The 14,852-nt window shown below is 50.2% G+C and overlaps 1 protein-coding gene across 1 annotated transcript in view; it reads right to left on the bottom strand.

Moving 5' to 3' along the window:
- Positions 1–14,852, bottom strand: part of EPHB1 (EPH receptor B1) — a 392,210-nt gene that overhangs the window by 259,973 nt on the left and 117,385 nt on the right. The window contains exon 2 of the mRNA XM_087824947.1: positions 12,965–13,029. Coding sequence (XP_087681073.1) covers positions 12,965–13,029 — 65 coding nt within the window. The remainder of the gene's footprint in view (positions 1–12,964; positions 13,030–14,852) is intronic.

Raw genomic sequence — 14,852 nt, 5'->3', positions numbered from 1 at the left:
AATGGAAAATGTGGTACGCAGGGCATAAATTCCTACAAGTCCGAAGGGATCTCCCGTTTAGTATACCAACCAACCAAGGCAGCATTTACTCAATGCCTCCCCTGAGAGCTGTGAGCACCAGCTCACCTCCTAATATGCTTAATTTACCTCCCAGATGTGCCAGGCTAGGGGGACATGATTCCTCCCCCGCCCCATTCATCACCATGGCCCCTTGTAGTGTATCAAAGAGCTGGGCAGCTGACTGGGGCCAGGACACTGCTTTCGAAAGCCCAGAGCCTTGAAAGGGCAACCACACCGCAGAGGCATAGAGCAATGATTCCTTATTTCCTCACTCACTCCCTGGGATGCAGTGAGCAACGCACTTAGAATATGGAAATAATTAGAATATGGAAAACATAAATTCATTGTTTCCCAGTGCAGCCTCCAAGAGTCTCTACAAATTCCTTTTGGAAGCTTAGATGGTGGGAAAATGCAAGAAATACCATATTGAGGTGGGCATGGGAGAAATGGCCCCGAGTAGACTATATCAGGGTTGCTGGGAAGAGGTTAAAAAAGGGATAATATTAAGAAACATCGCTGTCACCCTGCCTAACCCTGAACACTGGAGGTCATGGTGACCCCTGGATTAGCATAGGAGTCCCCATCACAGACTCTGGGATCAGCTAGACCCAGATATGTGACCAGCGCAAGTCTTTAGACCTCGCCAAGGCTCAGTTTCCTCTTCTAACACAGGAATACTAATATTACCTACCAACCTCACGAGGTGGTTGTGAGGACTGAATGTGATAGTACACGCGAAGTACTTAAGCCTGAGTAAGAGGCCCCTGTGAGTAAGTCATGGACATAGGCCCTCCAGAGGCACGTGCTTTAGCCTCTCTCTGAGCACAGGTCATTTTTCCTTGGTTCTCCTTCCATGTTGTGTGTGATCTACAACTCTCTCCTGTCTGGTTGTCTGTACTTGTGTATCATTTTCGATGTGTGCATCTGTGTGTTCATGTATGCACGCATGCCTCTGTGTGTGTGTGTGTGTGTGTATGTGTGTGTGTGTGTGTGTGTGTGTGTGTGTGCTGGCTGTGGCCCAGGTGGGGCCTGTGTGCCCACCCATCAAATGCTGTATGAATACTGGTCAGCTCTGCCCACTCCTGGCCAGGGTGAGCATCCCTCACTGCTCAGAGATCCCAGGGCTCTGGGCTATGGGAGCCACATTAATAGAGGGCGAGGCCAGCCAGGCCCAGAGTCCAGATGGCGCACATCTCTTTGCATCCTGGTACATTTCACACCCAGGTCTCTGCCAGCTTGCCAGGCAAACACTGCAGGCTTGTGCCTCAGGAGGGGCTCCTTGTCCACAGCCCCAGGCCCCTGTAAACTTCCATCAGGCAGCAGCGTTTAGTACCAGGCCCTGCCTGGAGTGGGGTCTTCAGCCTTTATGACAGCTGCTGCTGCTGTTGACACTGCAACAGTGACAAATTCATCCTTCTGACAAGATCCCTTTAAATAATTCACAGGGAGCTAGGGATTAAGACACTGTTTCTCTCAGTCTCTGTTGAGATTTAAAACACCTCCAGCTGGGGTATTTAAGGAGAGTATAATGGGTTGCCCCTCTTGGGTCTCCCCTCCCCCTTTCCTCCCCTTTCCCATTTCCCAGATTTATGCCCCCACCCACCAGCTAGCCCTATAACAAGGAGGCCCAGAAAACAAGAAAGAGAAAAAAAGGAGGGAATAGTGCTTGGCTGGTCACTATGGCAACAGTGGCAGGGCATTCAGCTGTCATTATCCCAGTGCCTCACACATGCGATTATCTTAAGCTTTCGATTGAATGTGGTCCTCACTGCTGCCCAACACGGCCTTGTTGTACAAGGCAGGGGCGGGAGCTGCGGGCGCCAGGCCCCGGCCACCTGATACTGTTCTGCTCAGGCCTGGGCTCCAGTGACTAGGCGCAGAGCTACCCCTGGGAGAGCCTGATGACATTCCCCCTCGGCTCGGAGGTATCTCTGCTCGGAACGCAGAGCAGGGGCTGGCTGAAGCTGGACCACGACACTGCATTAGAGGCTGGGGAAATGGGCTCCTCATTCCATGAGCGCAGAGAGCTTTGACTGGGTGTGAGCCAGGCTGGCTGCAGCCAGCTGGAGCGGTCCTGGAGACAAGAGCGGGCCATGTGGGGAGAAAGAGGCTGGCCTTCCCAGAGGAGCTCTTGGCTTCATTCCATTCTCAGGGTTGGGGAGAATCCCTCTATCAGGGTGCAAAACAATCAAATCTGGCCTGGGAAGAAAACACCCCCCCCCCTCCCCACCAGTTGTGGCAATGTGGCCACTGTGTAAGACCCAGTCAGGGGACTTTTTCCTGGCACTGTGGCTACTGGAGCTTGCGTGGTCCTGGGAAGCCTGAGGAGGCCTTTGATCTCACTCCTTTGCCTTCTGGACTTTGCTTCAGATTGTCTCTGGGCAGAGTTTCCCTGGTCCATAGGCATTCTTTGAATGACATGATCACTGGTCACCCCTCACTAGGCATACTTCAGGTTTTCCAATGTTCCCTTTAAAATCCAGCTCCCAGAATAAGCCTATCGTGGAAGATGTGCTCAAGTTAGCAGAGCACACAATGGGGCCACCATCACCTGTGACTTCTACCGGGATTGCTCCAAATACCACCAGCTCAGTCTGGCCTTTCTTGGTAAGTCCTCATGAGTATGTGGCCAGCCACACAAAAGTCCCCACACCTGAGGCACTGCTCACCTGGGTCAACCCTGGATCACTGCTGCACAGTGAACTGTGTGCACCTAAATGCAAATGCAGACTCTTACCACCGACCGGGTTAGTTGGAAGGCAGAGGTCTCAAAGAGCAAGATTAGTCTGATTTGTGAAGCCAACCTCTTTCATGTCCTTTGTGCCATGGGAAAATGTGTTGGACCTGACTGTCTCCACCAGAAAGTGGCGAATGGGATGGTGCACATGGAGATCAGGCTCTGCCATGACTAAACCCTCCCATTTATCAACAGAGGAGCACCTCGAATGCAGGACAGGCTGGTTCAGAAAACTGATGCTGTGGCCATTGGATGTGACAAAGAAGCTTGTTGGGGCCACTTCATGTCTCTCCCTTCCCATGTCTCTTCACTTCCCAAACAGTTCCCAAGGTCTGGGGATGAGAACTCTTTCAGCACTGCCTAGAGCCAGCCATCCCCAGATACCCTGTGTCCCTCTTTGGATCCTTGGTCAGGCCTCACCCTCCAGGCTCCTCCTGGACCTGCTGCTCTCTACCCCAAACCCTGCACATCACAAAGCACCCACTCCACCTCTCCCTGTACAGCTTGCTTCAAAAAACAATCCATGGGGTGCTTACCACATGCACTACTCACTGGCACATGGCTTCAAACTTACCCTTTCTCTTTCTAGAAACTGGGAAACTTGTTTCTCCTTGTCCCCAGTCTCTGGGCAAGGACATTCCTTCCTTACACTTCTTGGGGGCAGAGGTATAAGAGTGAGCTTTGTGGTCAGACAGCCTTGGGATCCTCCTCAGTGAAACCTCTGAGCAGTCCTGTGATGTGGGATAATCATCCCAAGTCTCAATGTCTGCTCTGGAAAATAGGAAAATTGCCACCTGCTGACAGGGACCTCGTGGAAATTCAGGGAGTTAATACAAATCATTTTCAGTGCCTAGTACACAGTGGGCACTAGTAGTAGCAGTAGTTATCACTATTATTAGTAATAACACTGTTATTAATCACAGGGTGCACCCTCTGAGGGTATTCATGCAAGAGCCACAACCTAACAGAATCACTGGAATGCTGGTGTATCTCAGGGCTCCCCTCAATCAGTTCCCAATCTCATCCCAAGCAAGTAAGTGGATGTAAATGAAAATAAGAGTCATTGCAACCTCTGGTACCAGTCAGGGCAAGGAGTACTGGCAGAGCTTTAGGGTTTACAAAGAAAGTAAACACACTTTAATCCTGCTAACCATTCTAAAAATAAGATCTTACATTACCCTTATGATAGAGAAGTTAAAGAACTAAGAGGAAAATGGAAATATAGCCAGGGCATTAGATTCTAAATCCTGGGCTTGCTCCTTTATGTTACCAAAGTACAGTGGAGGTTGGGCAAAGTTATTCTCACACTTTGGCTGTAACTGGAGATAAGGGTGAGGCTCATCGGAGGCCAGGCTCATCCCTCAAGACCCAGGCTCAGGGTCCCCATACGTCTTCTGTCCAGTGTGTCTTCTGCCCACCTTGATGCCCCCTTACTCATCTGTTTGCCTCCTGTCCATCTCCTCTAGGCCTCCTAACTCTGCCTTACCTTCCTTCTAATGCTTTGTCTTCCTTACTATTATATTTCTGTCCTTCACCAAGGCAATCAGTGTGGGGAAGCTGTGAGTTCAGGCTATCAGGGCAACGAGCCCCTGCTGACCCACCTCGGCTCCATCCTGGTTCCTGCGTGAGAACCCTGTTCCCTTGGCCCTGAGAGCCATACCCACCTTCAACTTGAAGAAAGCTGTCATTAAGCAGTTGGGCCCCAGGCTCATGTCCCCATGGGAAAAAGGGTTCCAGGGTTGGGATAAGGGACATAGTCGGGGAACTGTTTTCCTGGGGAAACTTTTAGAGAAGAGGAAAGGTGCCTATCTGTCCAGGCAAATGAGGGTTAAGCCTGCCTCTCAAAGAGGGAAGGGGGCTGAGTGAGCTCTGGGGTTCCCTCCCAGACTCTAGGGACAGAAATATCTCTTGTTCTGTCAATGAATCAGTCTGTGAGCCATTTCCAAGAGCAAGAACATAAATCTGCAGGACAGTAAGATTCTGGTGAACCACCACAATTCCCCAAATCCTTTAATATAGCGAGCTGGAGAAGCATCTCTCCTTCCATCCATCTCTCTCCCTTCCTCCCATACCCCGCTACACATACACACATATACACAGTCATACCCAATGCATTTCTGCAACCAATGTAATAATTAACACACTCACTGACACGGATTATCCATAACATTCTAGCCACCTCTCTATTAAAGGCACACAGATGCCCACAGAAAGATCTCACATAAAAGCCTCCTCAGACAGACCAGTGCCCTAGCTGCTCACCTGGCCCACCTCTCCACCCCTGGGACCCACTCAGCCTCAGCCAACCCACCCCAAGGCCATTGCAGTCTTCCCAGAGCAGGGTTTGCATCTCAGGGACCACCTTCCATCTCCCCGAGACCCCGCCTCCACGGCTCTCATCCTAAGCTCCCCATGCCTTTGTCTGTCACTGTCTCTGTCAGGCAGGTGATTTTAAACTTCCATTCCTAAAAGACACATATTATATAAAAAATGTTTTAAGTGCCTCAGGGTGTTTTGTTCCTCATTGCTTCATAAAAGTGACATTAATAGCCAGGGAAGAGCACTGCTGAGTGCAATTACAGAGGATGTTTCAGGTATGAAAGCTGTTTTGAGCCTGCTAATGTTTCCTAATTACAGGCCTTTTGGTAGTGAGAGAACAAGATAAAGAGTGGGTGGGAGGCCCAGGCTGGGGAGCTCTGACTTATCTCAGGGGTTTACCTGAGGAGGGCAGGGGAGGGGAGGGGAGGAGATGGGCAGGGAGGTCAGAGGCCCATCCCCTGGGAGGCAGGGCTTCGCAATTGAGACAGCGGTACTAATTCCTGGGTGAGGACAGCTCAGGAAAAGAATATCACCCAGGTCTTGTGCCATGAGAACAAGCTTTTTAGATACTGAGCCTGAATTCGAGGAGCCCATAGAACTCAACCCGGGAGCTCCTTCTGGAGCCACCTTCTGAAGACAGTGTTGTGAGCAGGATCTCACTGGGAAAGATGGTACAGCATGGTGGTCAGCAGGAGAGCAGCCTGGCATTTTCTAGCCATGTGACACTTTCTAGCAATTAATTTAACAGCTGCTCTGTGCCTTAGTTTCCTCATCTGTAAAGTGGGCTGTTGTAAAGATTAATGCATTCACAGCTGTAAGGCACTAGGGCCCGCAATACAGAATTAGATTTTAATTTTCCCTACCTACCATCTATTCATCTTTCTGGCACCTATATCCCAATTCCTAAGCTGTTCCTTCCCACCCTTCAGCCAACAGGGTTCTGGTAGGCTCCACCCAGCAAAGGACCTGAGAGTACCGACCAGCACCTTATTTTCCCTGGCACTGGTTCAGAGAAGGGATGGGATTCCAGCCCAGCCAGTCAGGTCCACTCAGAACTAATTCCAGGGCTTCTGCTGGGGGGACCAGGAGGAGGTGTTTGTTCTTCCCCAGGGGATATGGGTGAAGGAGGTTGTGACGGCTGGAGCTGCTACAGACTTTTTATGACCAAGAAGAGGCTCAGCATGGAGCCAATACCATGGGAGTAGGGAGAGGAGAAAGGGGATGGGAAAGGAGAGAGAGAGAGAGAAAAAGAGTGGGGATGGAGAGAAACAGATGGATCCTAAGGATCCAGACCAGCCAACATCTGCAGCCCCATCAGCGCTGGACCATTCAGTCATAGAAGCCAAGATACTCCCTTGAAGACTGAAGCATGCTTTTCTGTCATTGGCCACCAGAAAGCCCTGACTGATACAAAAGTGTAGCTTCCAGCAAGCAGCTGGAAGACAAAGGCTCCTAAGTCCCAGTGGTAGTGCCCGTCTGAGAAAGGATGACCAATACAGCCCCCCTTTGCCCTCCTGCCCCTGGCACAGCCTGCCCCTGGCACAGTTTTAAATACTGTAAAACTCCATTCACAAAATTGTTTTGCCCAGACCTAAATTTCTCTTGGATTTGCCTAATTTAGCTTGGGCTTTGCTGTCTTAATTAACATGATTAAGTCATCAAAAGAAGAAAAGAGAAAAACCAGCCCTCCAGAGGGTTAGTATTTTGCTAACACTTTCCGGGTATTTACCCAGGAAAACTTTTTACCTACGTTGTTTCTTATGTGGACAATGACTATCCTTACCCCACTGAGTAGAGGAGGAAACTGGGCTGAAAGAGTCTAAATGGTGGGCCCATAATCACACAGCCAGGGAGCTGCAGATCTGGGGTGGGCTCTGGTTTTGTTGATAGAAGGTCCAAAGCCGTCACTGCTCCTCCATCAATTTCTTACCCATCAGACCAGGTAAATTCCAATTGATTTTGCTTGGCCTTGGAACACATGGAGTATTATTAGAGTGGATTTCTCTCCTGAATGTGCTTTCCTTACTCCCATGGTGTGGGCAGCTGGTGAGGGTGCCTGGAGGACCTGACAGACAGGGGTGGAGGAGACAGCCAGGGATGGAGGCCAAGTGGCCAGCAGGGTCCACACATGGACAACTGGTGGCTGTACCCTAAGGCCCCAGTGGGCATGCATCTTGTATTGGAAATTAATTTACCAGACGCCAACATTCAAATGGCTTGTTCCCTTCACAGTGACCTCCCCTGGAAGCTCTCCACTTAGTCCAATAATTTTCCCATCATTTAAGATATTTCCAGAACTCCAGGAACTGTCTACAGAGGCATAAGGTGAAATCAGCTCATTCAACTTCACACACACACACACACACATATACATACACACATACACATATACACACACACATATATATACACATACATACATCCATATATGCACACGCACACATATATATACAGACACACACACACACACAGAGCACAGATACACACACACTCAGCTTGCTCATCCTGAAAGCTCATCAGGCTTGGCTCTGGATTCCTTTTCCATTTTTCCTCCATCAAACTCCACTTCCCATGAGGAAGACTTGCCAGTAATAAAATAGTGAACAGACTCTGTCACAGGTTGTGAAGGTGGCTCCAAAGGGCAGCACAGAGGGCACTGGAGTCTGGAGCCCATGGAGCTCTCCTTGAAGATAACTCAGGGAGATGTTTACACTTAAGTCACATGTCCCACAGACACAAGAACCCATACACACAGAGACCACTGGTGGCCCAGGTGGCAAAAGCCAGTGAGCCCTGGCAAAACTCTTGGAAAGTAAAAGAACTTTGGGTTTGGACTTCCAATTAGCAAGTTGAATAAATCTCACTATCAGAGGGACCTGTGCTTGCCTTTCTAATCCATTACAGCCAGGGTCTGAAGGTAACTGGGACCTTCTGGAGGGTGTCCTGGTCTCTATCATGCTTATCTCAAGAAAAGTGACACTATTTACAGAATTAAGGTCTACAACAAACATTTTATTGGGCTACAATAAACCTAAATTGAGTATCTCCTAAATTCAGAACCCTGGGTTGGAAATACAACCAAGGCCCAATGCTCTGGTCCTTCCTCATGTATCTGGCCAACAAACTTTTACTGGAACTCGTCTCCTGCTGGGCTGGTGCTGGGCTGGGCACTGGGGATACAGGGATGACACCACTGCATTCTCTGGCCAGTGGGAGAGATCAACTGTCAATACATGAGAGATGAACAGTATGTTAGAAGTGGGCACCAAGCCCTGTAGGCTTTAGGAAGAAGGCACCTACCAGTGCCCTGGTGGGAGGAGCATCCAGGAGGGCTCCCCAGGAGATGAGAACAGAGTTGACACCTGAGGGACAGAGAGTGATGCAGGGAGAGAGGGTCAAAGAAAAGGGAGAGTGGAGAGGCCCAGGAAGCATCTAGAAACTGGGGCAGACTGTTGAGAGGGGACTGTGCAACCCTGAAGACTACTGCTTACTGAGTGCCGCCCATGCCTGGGCAAGTCACTGAGTGCCTGCCATCGGACCTCACTAAATATCCCACTGCCCAGAGCTCCTGAAATGTGAAGGTCAGGGAGCCTTTTAGAGCAGGGCTGAAAGCAAAGGTTTGGGAGAAATAACTGAGGGAGGAGTCTCCTGGGTGCTTCTTGGTGGGAGCTGAGCCCCTCTCTGGCATTTGCTGTTTTATAGATGTATTCATTACTTTGCCCCTCTGCTTACCAGGTGGCCTCTCATTCAGGTTAAACCAAAAGGCTTTAAATTGAAACTGCAGTAAGATTATAAAGCAACATTTTGCATTTGAGCATAAATACTTTCTCTCACCAGTAATGTTATGATCCACTTTGCAGTAATATAACTGAAAACAGTTTGTGGGCTATGTGTGGGTGGGCAATCCAACCCCGCTTCCCATACCTGGCAGCTCTCAAGTACAGCACTGAAGACGCCCAATGAGCTCCATGAAAGAGCCCCTTAGCCTCTCGTTGGGGAGCCCACCTCACGGGCCCTGCACTGTGGGGTTCACTGCAATGTTAGCTGGGCCCCCTGGCAGAACTATGGATGAGGCAGACTCAGCTCCCTGGGGATCCCCAGGCTACCAGAACAATGCACAACCACCCTTCTCCATCATAAGCGTGTGCGTGTGGGATACTGACTGCAGAGGGCAACCAGAGGTGTTAGCCCCTTTCTGGGATGGGGAGCCTCATCTCCTTCCCACTGGGTCCCAGGAAGATGTGGACCACCCACCCAGACTCCTGGCTTCCCAAATGCCTGACCCAGGCCCCACTCCCCAGACCTTTTCATCACCCAGCAGTGCTCTGTGTGTCTCACATCCAAGCCCTGACTCAAGGCCGCAGCCTCTGTCCTTCTGTCTCACTGAAGCCTCTGTCTGGACCCTGTATTTTGTCACAATGGTCAGTGCCTCCTGACTTCACTCTTTTTATTTTTTAACATTTTCTCTCTTTTTTTTAATCCTCACTTGAGGATATGTTTTTACTGATTTTTTTTTTTTTTTTTTTTTGATTTTTTTTCTTTTTAAGGAGAGAGGAAAGGAGAGGGGAAGGGAGAGAGAAACATGAATATAGAAGAGAAACATCAACCGCTGCCTCCTGTACTCACCCGACCGGGGTGGAACCCGCGACCTGGGTATGTGCCCTGACTAGGAATCGAGCCCAAGCTTTCACTGTACAGGACCCTCCAACCAACTCAGCCACACCAGGGCTGGTTTCACCCTTCTTGTTGGGCAGATGCCATGACACAAGATGCCAACCTCCTCTCACCCATGTCCTTAGCCCCTAACCCCTCCAGGCCCCATTCCTGTAGGACCGCGGAGGAAGCCACCAGCACCCCTCCTCCAGGTGTAGTCGCACAGCTGGAGGGAGCCTGCAGCCACACTAGGCCCTACTCCCAGCCGTGTTGTGTCTACACCCGTCAACCTCTCTCCACCTCCCCAACAGCAGCAGTTACTTCAAACCTTGTCCGCCCTCCTAAAGCCTGCTTCTCAAAGACTCCTCAGCCCGCGCTCTCTGAACCTTGCCTCCAACCTGAGAGAGAAGATAGGAAGCTGAAAGGATTCCCTATTTTACGGCTCTGTCACTACCCCTGAGTGCTCGCCTCTCTCTATAGGCACCTTATCTCTGTCTTGCTGTTTCAACAGAAGAGCCCCTCCCCCAGAAAGGCAAATGCGCCCACAGCTCCCCTGTGGCCCTCCTTCCCTTGGCTTCTGTGAGAGCCCCACTTCTTGGTTTTCTCCTGCCTCCCTGCCACACCTCCTCAGTCACCTTTTCAGGCTCCTCTTTCTCTAAGTGACACTTCAATGCAGGTTGTCCATCCAAAGCTGTCACCTCTTCTCCCTCCAGACACCTAGGAGGCTGCAGAAACAGGTCCCCCTCCCTTTGTTGTGGGGCTGCCTTCTGATCCCATTGCCCATGAGGCAGATGCAACACCACTCCTCGCTGTGGGTGCCCCAAAGGCACTTCCAACTCAACAGGTCCAATACTGAACTCAGCCTCTTCCCACCCAACAGTGCTCCTCCTGGATTCCCCATCTTCAAGAATGGCACCATCAGCCATCCACTTGCCCAAGTTAGAAACTTTCAACAAATATACACGGTCAGGTAGTGAGCTAGGTGCCAGGTTCCATTGGTGAACAAACAGGGGGAGTCCCAGACACCTTGGAGGTTACAACACAGCCAAGGGTGGGAGGAGTGTGTGTGGGGGGAATCCAATACTAACACATAGAGATGTAAACTTGCAACTGTGAAAAGTGCTACTGAGAAAAGCTCCCCAGCCCCCAGAGGACCTGTGATGAGGAGCTTCATGTGGTCAGGGGCACAGCAAAGGCATCCCCGAGGATGGGCCCAGCAAAGGCATCCCCGAGAGGGGGCCTGAGGATGATAAAGGCAAGAATGGTTCCGGCCTCTACGATGTGCTCAGATGAGCCCATGTGGGGGGAAAGGAGGAAGGAGAGGAGGGTGGATTCTGCTTGGGCCACATTGAGGGTGATACGCCTGTGAGCACCCAATGAGAGATGCGGCAGTTGGATATGGGAGCCTGGGCTGGGGACACAAACTTGGGAGCCACTGGTGTGTTCACAGAACTGAAGGAGCTGTCCAGGGTGAGAACAGAGGGAGATGAGGAGAGCGCCTGGGATGGAAGCATTGTCTTTGATCTTCTCTCTGACCCAGGCTGAGGGTCAGCCTGCCCCTCCTGCTGCTCACTGTATGCCAGAAAGTCTCCGAAGCTGCTCGGGACACCAGGAGAAAAACTGCATATCCCTGAGAGAAGAAGGAGAACGTCAGGGAACGGCGGGGTGGGGGTGGGGGGCAAGCAGAGAACAGCCCAGCCAGCTGCTGTCTCTAAGGGGCTTTGCTTGACTTTGAATGTTTCCCTAAAGGACAACCTTCCCTGGGAAAGAAGATCAGGAGTTTAAAGAAGACTGGTGGTGTGTACAAAAGTCAAGGGAAAATTAATAACCATAAATCATGCCCATGCCTTGTGAAAACATACAAGCCTTCAAACAAAAAAATAATTTGTAAGAGTGGCAAGTTCTTAATATCCAGGCAACCTGAGGAGTTGCCAGCTTATCAGCTTTGCATAAAGTCCCCAGTAGAAGTGAGAAGGGCCCCCTAGTTGCCCAGTGGTCCCAGCAGGATTTCCCCTGCCCCGGCCCATCCCACCCCTTGGGGAAACACCAGCTCCTCCCAGTCCTTGCCCTCTCACCCCAAAGCATGATGCGTGAACCTGGGGCGGTGCATATCTGTAAATACTGGGACGAGGTAAAGGTGAGAGCCCAGGGGAGAGCGCACAGGTGAGATCAGGACCGCCCTGCGACCTGAAAGGCCCAGTTAGAATTGTCCCTGTAGCAGAACCGGACCTGCTGGAACAGGATGTGCACCACAGGGTACAGAGTAAACCTCGGCCCTGGGCAGAGTTTACCAAAGGCAGGGAAGGAGAGAGGAGGTATGGGACAGGTGATGAAGCCTGGGCCACCCTGCCGCAGCCAAGTTCTCCCCTTTGCTGGGATGAAGAGCCCACTCACCCCTCCTGCCCTCGTCCTTGTGATGAAGCCCTGCAGCCAGTCAGTCACCACACCAGGCGCTTGAACTTCATCTCCGCCTCCTCCCTCTCCCGACAGTCCATCCATTGCCAAATGCTGCCAATGCTTCCTCCTTAGTTTCACTCAAACTGCCCTCTGAGTCCCATTTTAATTAGACTCTTCTGACCCAGGCAAGACAGCTGAGAGTCTCTTAAATGCTTTTATCTCAACTGTTCACAATCTTATCAGCGAGTGTGACTATTCTGTTCTCCTGCCCGGGATCTCTTCTTTACCTACAGGTTAAAACCCAGTGGCAGCCACAGCCCTTCTCTACCATGCCCCCTAACACTCTGCACCCAGCCCACCCCAGCACCATCCGCGCTCTGCCATGTCCCAAACACACAGACTCTTCTTTCTTATGTCTTCCTGTGACCCCATCCCTTTCATCAACTATTCCTCCTACCCGGCTCCTCCTCATGCCCTTGCCCTCTCTGCAGCCCCATGGGCATCTCAGAGCTCTGATCGGCCCCAGCGTCACTGGCCTGAGTGCCCACTGTTAGTAGCCACTGCTCCCTTTCTCACACAGGCATGGCCCTAGTCACCTAGGAGTAGGCTTCCTGAAGGACTTTGCCACTTTGTGAAGAGATGGTCTGCATCGCCACATCAGGGAGCAGCTCAGGCCTGAGAGCCCTGGTGCTGGGACACTGCCATTCCCACCCACGAAGGTGCTGCTTCAGGCAGGCACTGCTCCCACAGGCCCAGGACTACCCAGCAGGACTGAAGAATGTGGGGTCTGACACTCACCCCTGATGCGGGATTGGCTGTCCAGCCCAGCTCTGCGGTAGCCGTCCTGGTGTCCATTAAAGTTTCTGTGGATCAAAAAGAGAAAATCTCATGAGGCGGAAGGATGGCTGGACAGTGGCTTCATGTTCATGAAGTTACTTAGGACTATAAATGTCAGTGTTAGGAGCCTTGGGGTCCCTCAGTGAAGCAGAGAAGGGGAGAGGTCTGTGAGGACGATGCAGCTCACAGCAGAGTTGGGCACTGACCTCAGGTGTCCGAATGCTAAGCTCACTGCTCTCACCCCGAATGACCTCGAGCCACATGTGTGGGATGAAGTCGTCTACCCATCCATCACTTCGCCACCTTGATACTTCATCTAGATGCTCTGCCAGGGTCATGGAGACCCAGTAGCCACCTCTTTCTATACTTTTCCACCCACTGGGCTGCGCCTCAACCTCACCTGTCCATCCTGCCCTCCTCTCCTCTGCCTCCCTTTCAAACATCCCTGTTGACACCCTTAGGTGATTTCCCTCCTCTGGCTCCAACCACTCTCCCAAGACTCAGCCCTTCCTGCAGGTCCCTTTGCCCCCCACCCCTTGGGCCCAGATACATGTTGTTCCCCTTCCCCAAGACTCTGCTGGGGGTTCACAAGCTTTGGCAAAGGCCTCACCCACAACACAGTGCACGTGTCAGGTCCCAGGATCTGCTTCTTGGTTACCAATCCCTCTGACCACTAAGTGAAAGACAGACACCCTGACTCCTGGGGCCGTCAGGGTGGTCACAGTACACACGCCAAGATCACTAGGTGCCACGTGGTGACCACAGAGCTGCTGTTCATTACAACAGTTTTCTGGAAGGTGGCAGTAATGTGTCCTGAGAACAGGGCACTTCTTTCTTTTCTTTTTTCTCTTCTGTCTATTATTTACCACCCCCACCTCTCATCAAAAATTGCTCCCCAAAGGCTGCTCATCAGCTCCTGATCGACAAACTCAACAGCAACTTTGTTTTTTTAACAGCTTTATTGGGGTAGAAATGGCATACAATAAACTGCACATAATTAAGGCATGCAATTTGGTAAGTTTTGACATATATTTACACCCTTGAAACCATCACCATAATCAAGATAATAAATATACCCTGTCCCTTGGTAATCCATCCTTCCCTCCTGTCCCTGCCCTACTTGCTCACTGTCCCCAGGCAATGACAGATCTGCTTTCTGTCACTATAAATTAATTGGCATTTTCTAGAATTTTACATAAATAAAATCATGTAGTGTGTATATATTTTTGTCTGGCTTCTTTCACTCAGCATAATTGTTTTAAGACTTGTTACATTCTGTATATCAATAGTTCATTCCTTTTTATTGCTGAGTACTATTCCACTATATGGACATACTGTGATCTGTCTACCCATTTACCTGTTGTTTCCAGTGTTTGGCTAATACATGAGAGTGCATGAGAGTTCCAGTTCCTCTGCATCCTACCACATTGGCATGGTCAGTCCCTTTTAATTCTGGCCATTTTAATAGGTGTGTGGTGGTACCTCATTGCAGTTTTAATTTTCATGTCCTTAATGATGAATAATATTAAACATCTTTTCACATGTTTATTTGCCATCAGTTTATTTTTTGGGTGAAGTGTCTGTTCAGTATTTTTCCATTTTTAAATTGGGTTCTTTGTTTTCTTATTATTGAGTTTGGAGTTTTTATATTCTGGATACAAATCCTTTATCAGATATATGCTTTGCAAGTATTTTCTCCTACTCTGTGGCTTGACTTTTCATGCTGTCTTTCAACAAACAGAAGTTTTAAATTTTGATTAAGTCCAAATTATCAATTTTTTCTTTTATAGTTTAGTGTCCTGAGAAATCTTTGCCTAACCCAAGGTGACAAAGATCTTTCTCTTACCTA

This window comes from Miniopterus natalensis, chromosome 15 (assembly GCF_054644295.1).
Source record: "Miniopterus natalensis isolate mMinNat1 chromosome 15, mMinNat1.hap1, whole genome shotgun sequence".
NCBI lineage: Eukaryota > Metazoa > Chordata > Mammalia > Chiroptera > Miniopteridae > Miniopterus > Miniopterus natalensis.
The sequence above is the reverse complement of the archived record's forward strand: the minus strand, read 5'-3'. Positions and strand labels throughout refer to the sequence as shown.